The sequence below is a fragment of the Argentina anserina genome, chromosome 6 (assembly GCF_933775445.1).
Source record: "Argentina anserina chromosome 6, drPotAnse1.1, whole genome shotgun sequence".
In the NCBI taxonomy this organism is placed as follows: Eukaryota; Viridiplantae; Streptophyta; class Magnoliopsida; order Rosales; family Rosaceae; genus Argentina; species Argentina anserina.
This window is the reverse complement of record NC_065877.1, coordinates 11547298-11560183: the sequence shown is the minus strand read 5'-3', so window position 1 is coordinate 11560183 and position 12886 is coordinate 11547298. Positions and strand designations below refer to the sequence as shown.

At 37.2% G+C, this 12886-nt stretch overlaps 2 protein-coding genes and 1 non-coding gene across 3 annotated transcripts; all 3 read left to right on the top strand.

Annotated features, from left to right (window-relative positions):
* Window positions 1–2055: 2055 nt before the first annotated feature.
* Window positions 2056–2127, top strand: TRNAP-CGG (transfer RNA proline (anticodon CGG)). Its single transcript has one exon. It is a non-coding gene; the product is annotated as a tRNA-Pro (tRNA).
* A 112-nt stretch (window positions 2128–2239) lies between these two features.
* Window positions 2240–4291, top strand: LOC126800301 (probable small nuclear ribonucleoprotein G). The gene is made up of 4 exons (XM_050527648.1): window positions 2240–2379; window positions 2509–2531; window positions 3810–3931; window positions 4024–4291. The coding sequence occupies exons 1-4, from the start codon at window positions 2345–2347 to the stop codon at window positions 4084–4086; spliced, it is 243 nt and encodes an 80-aa protein (XP_050383605.1). The 5' UTR covers window positions 2240–2344; the 3' UTR covers window positions 4087–4291.
* Window positions 4292–8278: 3987 nt separating this feature from the next.
* Window positions 8279–12583, top strand: LOC126800297 (rho GTPase-activating protein 5-like). Its single transcript, XM_050527642.1, has 5 exons — window positions 8279–9038; window positions 10110–10230; window positions 10530–10649; window positions 10899–11129; window positions 11709–12583. The coding sequence occupies exons 1-5, from the start codon at window positions 8617–8619 to the stop codon at window positions 12324–12326; spliced, it is 1512 nt and encodes a 503-aa protein (XP_050383599.1). The 5' UTR covers window positions 8279–8616; the 3' UTR covers window positions 12327–12583.
* Window positions 12584–12886: the final 303 nt, after the last annotated feature.

The following is a 12886-nucleotide window of genomic DNA, read 5'->3' as shown; positions in this document are numbered from 1 at the left end:
TAGCTTATCACCGTCACAGGCCTTGATGAGCTTGATATCACTCGGCTTCAAGAAAGGTTCAGTGTGCTCAATTCTCCAATCTCTATCATCTGTAATCACCTCCGAAACCGCTAAGGCAGTAAACCGATTCGAAGTGATGATTGATATTTTTAGCCTGCCATCTTCATTGGGAACCCATCTGTCACTCCAAACGTCAATTTTCTTTCCATAACCCACTTGCCAAAGAGAATTCTGCTCGATAATGTCTCTCCCTGCCATGAGATTATTCCATACCCATGAAGGCCTCGATCCTTTCTTGGCTCTTAAGAAATCAGAGTGTGGGAAGCATCTTGCTTTAAGTACCCTCCTTGCCCACAAAGTATTGAAGTTCTGAATGAGACGCCAGCCTTGTTTCGCCAAGAGGGCTTTGTTATACACCTGCGAGTTTTTAAAACCCAAGCCGCCATCAAGCAGTAAGTTAGGTTAATACACGTACTATTCTAAACCTTAATGATCTCGGTTAAAATTCAGTGGAATAAAACTTCAGTTGGACATTGGAATTATGGTTTCTCAAGATGTACTTGAGGTGGCAACTAGAGCCTTTTTTGGACTTGAGCTTGCTATAGAGAGCTAGTCACATTACTTAATTGGTGATAGAATATGTCCGCCATAATCTAGTCGGAATCTTATAGCCAAATTATTGGTTAACTGTCCTCACCATAATTATGCTACTGTATATTGTGTCTCTGGAGCAGCAACTCTGTTATTTTTGTGTATGCAACAGAGAATTTATGGATGACTTCCTGGATAAAATAAGCGCATAAGAGCATATGCAGCCGTGCATCACCATCATAGCAAAAAACATAAATTTTGCTTGTTTGCTGCTCTATTCCAATGCAGCCGTGCAAAATGAAGAGGCAATAAATGAGTGGGACCCATGTCAAATGATCAAACCAGCAAGCAGGCAGGCAACTTTTGCTTGCCGGAGTGATTGGCAGCAAAGGCTGGGACCCGCGCACGTGGGCGCCCAGCGTTCTCTTTTTTTTTTTTGAATCTGGCGCGTGTTTTACACGGGCCTTTAAAAAAAATTAAAAAATATATATAGCCGACAGCTGCAGAGCCGATGGCCAGTTACAGGCTGCCACGTGGCGCCAGACTGGTACAACGGCTCCCTGCGTAGCCAACGGTCAAATTTTTTTTTTTTCAAATTACTCCGAAAATGTACAAATTACTCATTATTTTCCCTATAAATACCTCATCATATTCTTCACAATTTGTACCACTTCTCTTTTCATCTCCTCTCTTCCATCTTCCTTTCATCAAATGGGTTCTGGTTGGCTTCCATCCGAAGAGTTGCAATTATGTGTTTCTTGGGTACGACAATCCACTTGCATCATCACCGGCCGATATCAATGCAAGGATAATTTGTGGAAGAAAGTTTACGAAGATTACGCCAAAAATTGGTGTGGCAACCCCGAAGATCCTCATCAAGGTCCTCGCTCGAAATGTGCGCTTGAATCACATTTTCCGCGCTTGAAGAAAATGCTCAAGAAGTGGCATACAGCATTAAGCAAAGCAAGAAGCCGTGCGGCTAGCGGGACGAATTTGGTAGATGAGGTATGTCTAATCAATTTTTCATGTATATTTTATTTATGGTGAATTTCAGATCATAGAATTTGAAGATCATGTTACGTGTCGAATTGTCATTCGTCAAAAATCTTATCAGAAATCCTATCGGAAATCCAATGAAATTATTTGGCCGACAAACACACACGTGTCACCTTTTGGTTGGTCGGAAATCCTATCGAAAATCTATAAAATTATTTCGGTGATAAGGATATCAAATAAATGCCACTTGTCATCTAGCAATTGGTTGATTATCATATATGAAATCTCAAAAAATAAAATATTTAATCAATGAATAGTAATTGCTAATTTGACGGAGTTGCACCGTTGCATAAAAACTAGCTCAGAAAAGCAATTTACAGTGAATAGTAACTGATGGAGGCAATTAAATTGATGGTTTGATGGTCTGATGGTTAAACATGGGTGCATATGCTCTAAGAAAGCAACATCGGGTGTTTGGTCTAGTGGTATGATTCTCGCTTCGGGTGCGAGAGGTCGCGAGTTCGATTCTCGCAACACCCCTATAATATTGATTTTGTCTCTTCATCTTGGGCTTAGTTTTGTTTTGGAAGCCCAACACGACACTGTAACTATAAAATCTGATTTCCTCATAAGTACCCGAAAGTCACAGTGGCTAGGGTTTTGCTGAGAAAGTCGAAACCTTCCTCGCCCCAAAAAATCTCTCTCTCTCTCTCTCTCTCTCTCTCTCTCTCTCTCTCTCTCTCTTTAATCCTTCACCATGAGCAGGTCAGGCCAGCCCCCGGATCTCAAGAAGTAAGCTCGCTCTCTCTCTCTCTCTCTCTCTCTCTCTCTCTCTCTCTCAATTCGATTTTATACTCTTCGTTCGCTGTACTCTTTCAGAAATTGGATTCTAATCGATTGAATTCTTGTTCGTTTTCACAGGTACATGGACAAGAAGCTCCAGAGTAAGTTCACTATGCTCTTCTCGCTTTCGCTTTTTCTGGATTTGTTTAATTTGATCATATCTTCAACTTAAGACTGGGCGTTATATTCAGCTGATTGGATCCTAATCTTTTCGCATTGTTTCGAAGCTGTAAATCAAGTATAGATCAATTCTTTATAGGATTGTAATTGCATTCGTGATGTCTTTTCGCCTTGGTTCTTGTGTTTAATTAAGATAGACGGGTCAACTTGGTAATTGAAGTGGCCAATTAATTTTCCTAGTTAATTTCATTGTTTAATTTACTGATGTTGGTCAAGTCTAGGTTTTCATCGATGAAATCTTTGAGTTTATGTTCTAGAGTGACTTCCCTGATTTGCCTTGATAGGGTTGGAACACAAAAGTTCTGATATATCTTGTTTTCTGTCTTTCTGGTTATTTTGAATTCGTATTATTATGTTAGAACAGCCCATATAAATGTTGTCAGTAGGAGTACTAGCCGGTTATATTCTAGCCAAGTCACCAGATTATTCAAGTGTTATGTAAATTGGTGTCTATAAAGAGACGTGTTATGATGGCGGTATATTCTCAATTGTCATTATTTTTTAATGTTCTACTGAAGTTTGATTTTCTTTCTTGTGTCATTTGTGGTTCTGGTGTGTTTTGTTAAGAATAGGGATTAACCAACATGTTGTGTCAATTATGGTCCTAGTCTGTTTTGATAAAAAAAAATAAGGGTTTGAACAAGTGAAGAACATAGATGTATTCTCTTAGCAACCAACAATCTGTGTTTTATATTGGTAATTCTCCTATATTCTTTCTGAGGTTCTTTATATTCATAGGTCATAATAATTGCATGACTTGGAGTAGATGAAGTTATCCCATTATCTATGTTTGAGCACTTGGGTTCTAAATTGTAGTTTGGAAATAGGAAATTAAATGATATTATAAGACCCTTCATTTCTGTAGGTGGTTCTTTAGCATTTATATATTAGTAATCAAACGTGCGCTAAATGTTCGCGAATTTTTTAGGGTGAAAGGATTTTTCTCTGAGTGGAAGTTTGTACTAACTGTTTTGCTGCTTACTGTCTTGTCTCAAACATGAATGTTTATGGCTAGTTGTAGATTCATTTTTAAGTCCATGTGTATATACTGTAGAAGGTCAGACCTTTAGGTGATGCGGCTGCAGAAACAATTCTTTGATACAAAATCTCTCTCTCTCTCTCTCTCTCTCTCTCTCTCTCTCTCTCGTCATGCTACTAGAATCTCAATGGGTTCAATTAACTTGTTTTTTGTATGTCAGTCAAGCTAAATGCAAACCGAATGATTATTGGAACCTTGCGTGGATTTGACCAGTTCATGAATCTGGTGGTTGATAACACTGAAGAAGTTAATGGTGATGAAAGGACCGACATAGGCATGGTGGTATGTACTAATTATCTCTTCCTTTTTTACTGTTGTCCAACTATTGTTCAAGGGTACTTAAGTGTGCTTAACGTTTAATTATATTGATGCAGGTGATCCGAGGAAACAGTGTGGTTACTGTTGAAGCACTTGAACCTGTGGCCAAGATGCAGTAGTTTTTGGTTAAAATAAATTTTAGGATGTAGTATGCAAATGAAAACTCTGTAAGCTTGTCATGGTTGTGAGCTCGTTTCTAGATCACCCTTGCGGTTAATCAGAATGCTTTGAATGTAGTTCTATTGTCCTATATTGGATATCAGTTAATTGCGTGTAAGATGCAAAATGGTTAATGCAAACTCACTTTGACGTGGTCCTTGTTTATGTGATCATTTGTTTATGTGGATGATCAATTATCTTTTGATTTGTTTTGCAATGTTAGAGCTGTTGCTTCCCACAAGCTCGTGAAGAGTTAATTAGAAAATGCAAGTTCTGCTTATGTTTTAGTTGTTACAAGCCTCCTGATCCAGGGCTATCCTAATCAAATTGATGCAGTTTTTTATGTTCTTTTACGGCTTCAATACATGTTTGTATGAGTGGTAGCACATGTTGAAGTCTTGAAGAAAGATGCCACAAAAGCAAGGTAATAAAGGGACTTGGGAAGCCCTCTTTAGTAACCCTTTTTGTGGAGTATCTGGATTGTGCAGAAATCAAAAAGAAATAGAGAAGACCTTTCTCTCCTCTGATTCTGAGATTACTGTTTAGTTTACATGGAGAGCTCTTTTGGGCACAATATGAAACAACCAACTGTTGCCCGCCATGACCAATTTGAATTTGACGGTATAATTCACCGTATAAAGTTTCCTTTCCAGTCTGATAGAAGCAGTGTTCTAAATATCGGATATATCGCCGATATATCGGTTGACTATATCGGTCAACGGTCAAATATCGGTCAATGGTATATATATCGCTCAAATATCGGTCAAACTTTGATTTTTTTATTATTTTCTCAATTTTTGTTTAATTTTTTTATATTTATTTCCTTTTTTTTGTGTGAACAAACTTATTTTTTTTTTCATTTTTTCATATATATTTTTACTTTATATATATTTTAAATATATATGATGAATTTCAAGTCTAAATAATCATTCTTAAATGCCTATTTTTATTATTAGATGTCGTTCGTGTACTTTAATTGTCATTAAATCAAGTATTTATTTTATTTAGTTTACTTAGTACCTTTTTTTAGTTTATTTGATGCATATTGAAGTATAATTTTATAAATTTTATTGAAAATAAGCAAATCCGATAAAACTGATATATCCCCGATAAAACCAAAATATCTCCCGATATATCGTTTTACCTCTCGACCGATACGATACCAAAAACGATATTTAGACCATTGGATAGAAGTGATAGAACGACTCAAGGCATGCTTCTTTCTTTCCTATGAGACACGCAATACGCTGCCCAGAGCACGTGTCCGACACGGACACAGACACGCACTAACTCATAATAAAAGTGAAAGTGCTTATGGTGAGATTCGAACATTGGTCATCTAAGGCACTCAACAACTCCTTAACCATTCAAACAAATTCAGTTTTTGTTATATTTATGCACACTTTAATATATATAAGTAGATAAACTCGTGGTAAAAATAAGAATACTTGTGGTGAGATTCGAACCTTGGTTATTCAAAGTACTTATCAAGTCCTTAGTCATTCTAACAAAAGTTATGTTTTCATCATTTTAATGCATACTTTGACATATATATACATCTAAAATTCTAAATACTTTCAAATTTATATATTAAATATTTAAATATATATATATATATATATATTAAAAATAATATTTAATTAACGTGTCCACCACGTGTCCGTGTCCAAAAAAATTTATATATGCCGTGTCTACGTATCGAATCGTGTCCAATACAGACACTCGTGTCCGTGTCTGTGCTACTTAGTTTCTTTCTCTTTTTGTTTTTGTTTTGGTTGATGAATACTTTCTCTCTCTCACAAAGGGCTGAAGGACAACAATGATATGATGTCCATTGTCCAAGCTTGGGTATGACCAATGGTCTAAATAGCGGTTATTAGCATCGTATCGGTTTTGTAAAATAAGGATATAACGGGGATATATCAAGATATATCGGATTTATCATTTTTGTTAATTTTTAATTTAAATTTTATATATTTATAAACATATACTTCAAAATATTCAAAATATACCAAATAATATTAACTGTACTAACTGGACAAAAATAGGTGCACAAAAGATAGATTGAGCTATTGATTATGCATTCATGCATTATAAACTCTTTCATCATCAGAATCAAAGTCAAACTCATCTTCTCCATTATCTTCATCCTCATCTTCTAAGATAAAATCATCTTCATAGATCACATTCTACCTATTTACGTTGACATTCCTCAAAACGACATCGTTTCCTAAAAAAAAATCACCGAAAAAAAAGTCCACCAAAATATCGGGTCAAACCCGGTTTGACCCGATATATCGCATGTTGACCTGATATTTTGAGTTGACCGATATATTGAAACATATGCCATTTATCCTATCGGTTTCTAAATATCACCGATATTTAGAACACTGGATATGACCGAGGAATATTCCTTTATTAACATCTGCATCTCATCAAAGGCATGATAACTGATAAGTGTTCAGTGTTATATCTTTTATTTAGTAGTGTCATGGGAATGAAGCTTTATACGTATCGTCAAGAAAATCAAAGAGAAAACGAAACCTTAAACTCTAAACTCTTGATCGAACTCCGTCTAAAACTTGTTTTGGTCGAATATGCTTTTGTGTTCTACTTCAAAAAATAAAAAAAGCACTTGCCAAATATAATGATGTGTTCTTCTTACTCAAAATACCGTAAAATTAAACTAGCTACGATATAGATCAGAATGAACTCAATGATGGAATGGCCCCGAATCACAAAGGGTCTTCTTTTAAAAATAATTAATTGCCTCGAGCTTGTAGGTGAGCATCTGTTACTGTTAAGCGTAGACAACTCATTGCTTGTCTTATACTAGGCTGTTGCTGATCCCTATTCATGTTCATGAGGCGGCCCCGTTATCCCCTTTTATTTCTTTTTGTGTTTTTGCATAAAGATTGGGACAACTTCACCATATACCATTGAAGAATCAAATGTAAGAGCTGTTGTGTTAGTTCTGCTTTACATGGATTGCTCGTTTCTTCTTTTTCCTCCCCTTATACTATGCACACACATTGTGACTTGTGAAAGCGAAGACTAATGTATCCGTTGAGGACAAAGGTACTCTCTTCTCCAACAAGATAGTTCTTATTTTCACAAGAATAAAAGTTCTTCTAGTTGAGCTGGGTATCTATGCTGCAAGCGTACCAATATGCATCTTCCAACGGTTATGGTATATATTCTAGTTTGAAACCTTCAGATTGCCGTACTCACATTGAGAGTTTGCATCGGCCCGATTGAGTTAATTTGCTTCATGAGTAATGACTACGTTGTTAGGACAAAAATCATATTATGATCCCAACTGGCCAACTCACAGGCACAAAAGATTCGAGATTGAATTAGGTTAGAAGTGAGTTGACCCCCACATGTCTAATCGAGATGATGGTTGTAAGGTGGATAATTTTTCTGTCTTTTAACCTATGCTAATATGACCTGTCATTCCACCTTAATCAACAAGAGAGAAAACGACATTAGTTCTAATATTCCCAAGTCCCAACACTGAGATGTGCGTGTGCCAAATTGCCTCAATTTCATCTCATGTAAGACTTTGATGTCTTCACTTATTAGTTCGTATTCACGTGATTTCGATGCCATGGACAATATATGATACTCTTCATTAATGTGGAGGGTAAATATGAGGCTCGAGTCACACTAGGCTAGATTTCATGTCATTGTTACTCTGTTAGAAAACATGTCACCATGAATGTTTAGAAACTGATGTAAATTTTGAGCTATTCTATTAAGTGTGCATTACTTTCACCAAATTGAAAACTAACACAGATACTAAGTTATTTCACCAAATTGAACTACTTCTTCTCTATAAGTATCAAGCTTAGAGAGTGATCTTCCCTCCATATCTTGTTACTATGAGTCTATGACATATGACAGACATGGGTAAGGGGACCAGAGTTGATTGGCTAGCAAAGAAGCATGGTTAATGAATTTTGTTTTCTAATGACGAAGAATGGTTAAAGATTAGTGACTCCAAAAAAAGCCTCAAGCCCCTCATAGCTCCACACCTACCAATAGACGCTCAACACTTCCATTCACACAATGAGATTATTATAAATGTTGATGACTTGGCTCCCAAGTGGAAACTCCACCCAACCCACCACTCCCTTCTTCTCTTCTATTCTCCCCTGTTTCTCGTAGAAGCCTCCATTAAACAATTCTCCTCCTCTATTTCTTCTCTCTACTCAAACAGCCCATCTCAACCGACCGCTACTCTTTCTCCTGTCATTGCTTCTTCAACTCTCAACCCAGAGCCAGCCAACATTTTCATCACTAGAAATAAAAAAGCCAATCACGAAAGTGATGACGGTCACGTCTCACCCTCCAAGCCTCTTGCTTGAATCCAACTCCACCACTCCTCAACTCAAAGATTGCTCTTTTCTTGCTTCAAGGTCCCATCTTTAGTCAATTTGGGATTAATTTAGTGATAAAGATTGAGTCTTTGATATCTTGGTCTCACCATGACTGAGGTACTCCAATCCCCATCTCACTTCCCTTCTCCTTCAAGCTCCTCCCCACCCACAACCAGCAATGATGGCCCATACCCACATGCCCTTATCTCCTCCAGTCCTTCTATAGGTCACAGCCTTCAAGCCCATTTGGGTTCTGAGGAAGAAGAAGAGGAGGAAGACAGGAAGAGGAGCGAGAGATACAGAGAGGGAGATCAGCTGTCGCTCTTGACGCTTCTGGTGGCTGCTTTTAGGAAGTCTTTGATTGGGTGCAGTACTACTGGTGTTGAAAGGGCTAGGATTTCCAACATGGAGATTGGGTGGCCTAGTAATGTGAGGCATATTGCTCATGTCACGTTTGATCGGTTCAATGGCTTCCTGGGTTTGCCGGTTGAGCTTGAGCCTGAGGTTCCCAGGAGGGCTCCTAGTGCTAGGTGTGTGTTTTTTTTGCAATGGCTGAGCTTTTTCGATTGATGGGTTTATTGAAGTTTGATGCTTTTTCTTTGATGGAGATTAGAATTGTGTTGATGGATTTCTGTTACAGTGTTACTTGTTATGGGTTGTCATATATGTGTTAGTATTGTGTTTCTTGAAATGTTGCTATAGCTGCATATGGTGGTTGGTTTCTTTGTATTTGATGATTTTTGAGTTTGTTTAATTTGGCTGGGAAAATATGTGTTAGGGGTTTTTCGTGTTTCAGGTTGGTGATAGATGAATGAAATTGTGTTTTCTGGATTGGTTTTAAGCTGCATTGGCTTTCTAGGGAAAACCCAAATTGGGAAGCATTCTGATCTTCTATGCCTGGCTGGAGCTTTTAGATATTAAATCCAATAAATCGTTCATTTTTTGTGTTGGCACATTAGGTTTTTATTCTTTGCTTGCTTGCTGGTATTTGGTGTACTATGTTCTATTCTAAGCAAGCTTTATTTTTTTCAGAAAAAAACTTGACCAATTATTGTACTCTATGCCATTAGTAACTGTAGTTTATCAGTGTGGTATGATTTGTTTTAAGCCGAGGCCACTTGATGCCAAATTTCTGGATACCTTTTGATTTGGTTCTATTTTCTAAAGCTTGGAAAATGTTGGTTCTGCATAGTTTAAAGGAAAAGTTTGGACTGTTAGAATTACTGAGTTGGGGTTTTCTGTATCTCCAGTAAGATTAATTGAATATGGTTTTGTGTTCTCAGAGCTTTGGTCCATTTCTTACTGGTTTGGAGAGGAAGCATTGTATATCTCAGGCATTTTTCATTTTCATAACATGAGATGTCAGATGCGCTGTACATTTATTTAAGCGATGCAATTTGTCTGTGCTTGTGTTTGTGACCTTTGGTGTTGATTCCATAAGGCTGCTTGTGTGAAACTAAAGTAGGCACTGGGGGTTCCCTATATATTTATTTAATGATAAATACTCTATTTTGTTACTGTTTTTTAAGCCTTGCGTACTTATTTTGATGTTTCACTTTAATCACTTTATAGTGCTATATTAACATTGTGTTCATCTCCAGTGCAAATGTTTTCGGGGTTTCCACAGAGTCTATGCAGCTTTCATTTGATGCCAGAGGAAACAGTGTCCCCACAATACTCATCATGATGCAGAGACATTTATACGCACAGGGGGGTCTGCAGGTGACCATTTATCCTTTTCCATCCTCCTTTCTGCATGCTAAGGGTAGAATGCATGTGTGTGTGTGTGTGTGTGTGTGTGTGTATATATGTACAACTACACTTTTTGAGTACATAAATTTGAGAATTCATGGAAATTGCTGCTTATGATATAGCTCATACTAACTTGGATGTGAAGCTCAAGAATCTAAAAATATACTCTTGGAACAAATTGGATAAACCATATTAACACACAGGGTGCAATTTGGTATTAGCTGAAACTAACTGGAATGAAAACTGAAGCTTACAAGTTATTCATGCAGGCAGAGGGAATCTTCAGAATTAATGGTGAGAACAGTCAGGAAGAGTACGTCAGGGACCAATTAAACAGGGGAGTAATACCAGAGGATGTTGACATGCACTGTTTAGCAGGTCTTATTAAAGTAAGGCCTTTTCATATGTTCATGACTAGTCTTTCTTCTGTTTATCCATTTTTTTAATCATTTCCTATTTTGGAATAAAAAATCTGTATGCATTATGTCATCCGTTAACCAAACTCAAATATTATGGTTACAAGGTTGTAACTGCTCCATGGCCCCCCTTCCCTCAATTAACTTAAGGTGAACTTATTGTTCTGAACTTTCATAGTTTGATTTGCTAACATGACATTTCATGTCCTGGTGCCTTTTCAGGCTTGGTTTAGAGAACTCCCAACTGCTGTATTGGACTCTCTCTCACCAGAGCAGGTAATGCAATCACAGACAGAAGAGGAGTGTAGTCAACTTGTAAGGCTCCTTCCGCCAACAGAAGCTGCATTATTGGATTGGGCAGTAAATTTAATGGCTGATGTTGCACAGATGGAACACCTGAACAAGATGAATGCCCGCAACATTGCCATGGTTTTTGCACCAAACATGACTCAGGTGAGTGAATAATATACTGCTAAAAAGTGAAAAGAAAAAGAGAAAGAAACTATGAATCTGTAATTTTTGTTACTGATTTGCGACATCCATGCAAACACGTTGTATATGGCGGGTCTAGACTTACTATGTCTGCTCGAATGTGATCATATCATTATCTATGCCTGCAGTTTCTTTGTGTGTGTATATATATATATATATATATATATTTACGTGGTCAATTGTTACATTTTAAGTGTATATATAGAGAAGTAATGAATAAGGGACAAGGAGGGGCGCTACTTGGAAGGAAATTATATATTGATATCCTTGGTTTTTTTTTTTCTAGTACTTCTCAACATGTTTTAGACTTTCAAATGACCTCAAATAAGTTCAGTCTTGTAATGAATCACCTGGAAAGTCACCCCTTAACTCTATAGTTCTGTACCCAGTATCCTTTAAGAATTACCATTTAAATTCTGTTGTGATAATCTGATATTGGCAGGTGCTGAGGGTTTCCCCCGACTATATAGATATATATGATCCATTGTTCTTGTCAAGTATGATTTAGTAACAGTTCCGTGTAACTTGTGTTTATCACAGATGGTAGATCCTTTGACTGCATTGATGTATGCAGTCCAAGTGATGAATTTTTTGAAGACTCTTATAGAGAAGACAATAAAAGAAAGAGAAGAGGCCATGGTGGAAACTGCCCCTATCCCACGTCTGGAGCCTTTTGATGAGGATGAGCACCAAAGTACTTTTAACCCATATCACGAAGAGACTAATGAGGAGGCTAACAAGGAAAATGAAGAGGAGAATGTATTTGTTGCCGAAGAGCCTACTTTACAGAGCCCCCCACACCCTTCACAAGCGGAAACTACAGCCGAAAGTGGATCCCAGAGTTTCCTCTCTTCTATCAAAAATATGATTCCTGGAGGAAATTGGTCTGTAGTTGATAACTGTCCTTGTGAAGTTGTATCCCAAGTTAACACATTAGCAAATGGGCTTCAAGACCAAGAGGATGACTCAACAGGTCAAGGTAGAGAGGCGCAGACAAACATGTGGAAGAGTCAACCAAGTGTTTCGAATCTGAAGAAGGGATCGAAGGTCAGTGAGCAGCTAATGATACAAATGGTTGGGCCTGGAGAAAAAAGCAAGAGAACTCGGATACTTAGCCACATAAATTCAAGGACAGATATCGCTGAAGCTTGGCGCTGAAGGGTGTTTTTGCCTGCAGCTTTTGGGTGTTGGGAGATCGCCCATTTGTTTGTCAGCTCTCAAGTTTTTCTTGCTCCCTTGTGAAAATGTTGTTTTTGTGTATGCGTCTGTCTGTATGATCTCATGTGTGCTTTATACATTTGTTCTGGATGATGTTCATAACCTTTTGCCTAACCCATTCTAACATTTCGTGTTGTTCATATGGATTTATGCCATTATGGATAGATTCTATGAAATATTGGAAATTTCTTGTTTCACACACCTGAAACTCATGATGGCAGTAATACTACTATATCAACCATTTCTTTATTACTTTGCAAATTCCATTCCATCCAGTTTTTCATGCTTCTCGACTTATATTTGAAGTTATTTTTAAAGTTTGACTTGAGATCTTTTATCGAACATTTTTTCATAAGAGGTGTAAAAATGAAAGTATTTTGACATGATCTAATATTCAAGTTGCAGAGATTAAAGTGTCTACAACACTACAAAAGTGGCAACAATGCCATTGAAACAGAGAACAATTTCAGTCCAAAATAAAATCTAATAAGAAAAATTGC

Bases quoted from the DNA above. Each gene is read 5' to 3' on its own strand.
- LOC126800301 (XM_050527648.1), top strand. From the start codon at position 2,345: ATGAGCAGGTCAGGCCAGCCCCCGGATCTCAAGAA. The intron at 2,380-2,508 runs GTAAGCTCGCTC...TCGTTTTCACAG, and splicing joins CAGCCCCCGGATCTCAAGAA to GTACATGGACAAGAAGCTCC. The intron at 2,532-3,809 runs GTAAGTTCACTA...TTTGTATGTCAG, and splicing joins CATGGACAAGAAGCTCCAGA to TCAAGCTAAATGCAAACCGA.
- LOC126800297 (XM_050527642.1), top strand. From the start codon at position 8,617: ATGACTGAGGTACTCCAATCCCCATCTCACTTCCCTTCTCCTTCAAGC. The intron at 10,650-10,898 runs GTAAGGCCTTTT...GTGCCTTTTCAG, and splicing joins GTTTAGCAGGTCTTATTAAA to GCTTGGTTTAGAGAACTCCC. The intron at 11,130-11,708 runs GTGAGTGAATAA...TGTTTATCACAG, and splicing joins TTGCACCAAACATGACTCAG to ATGGTAGATCCTTTGACTGC.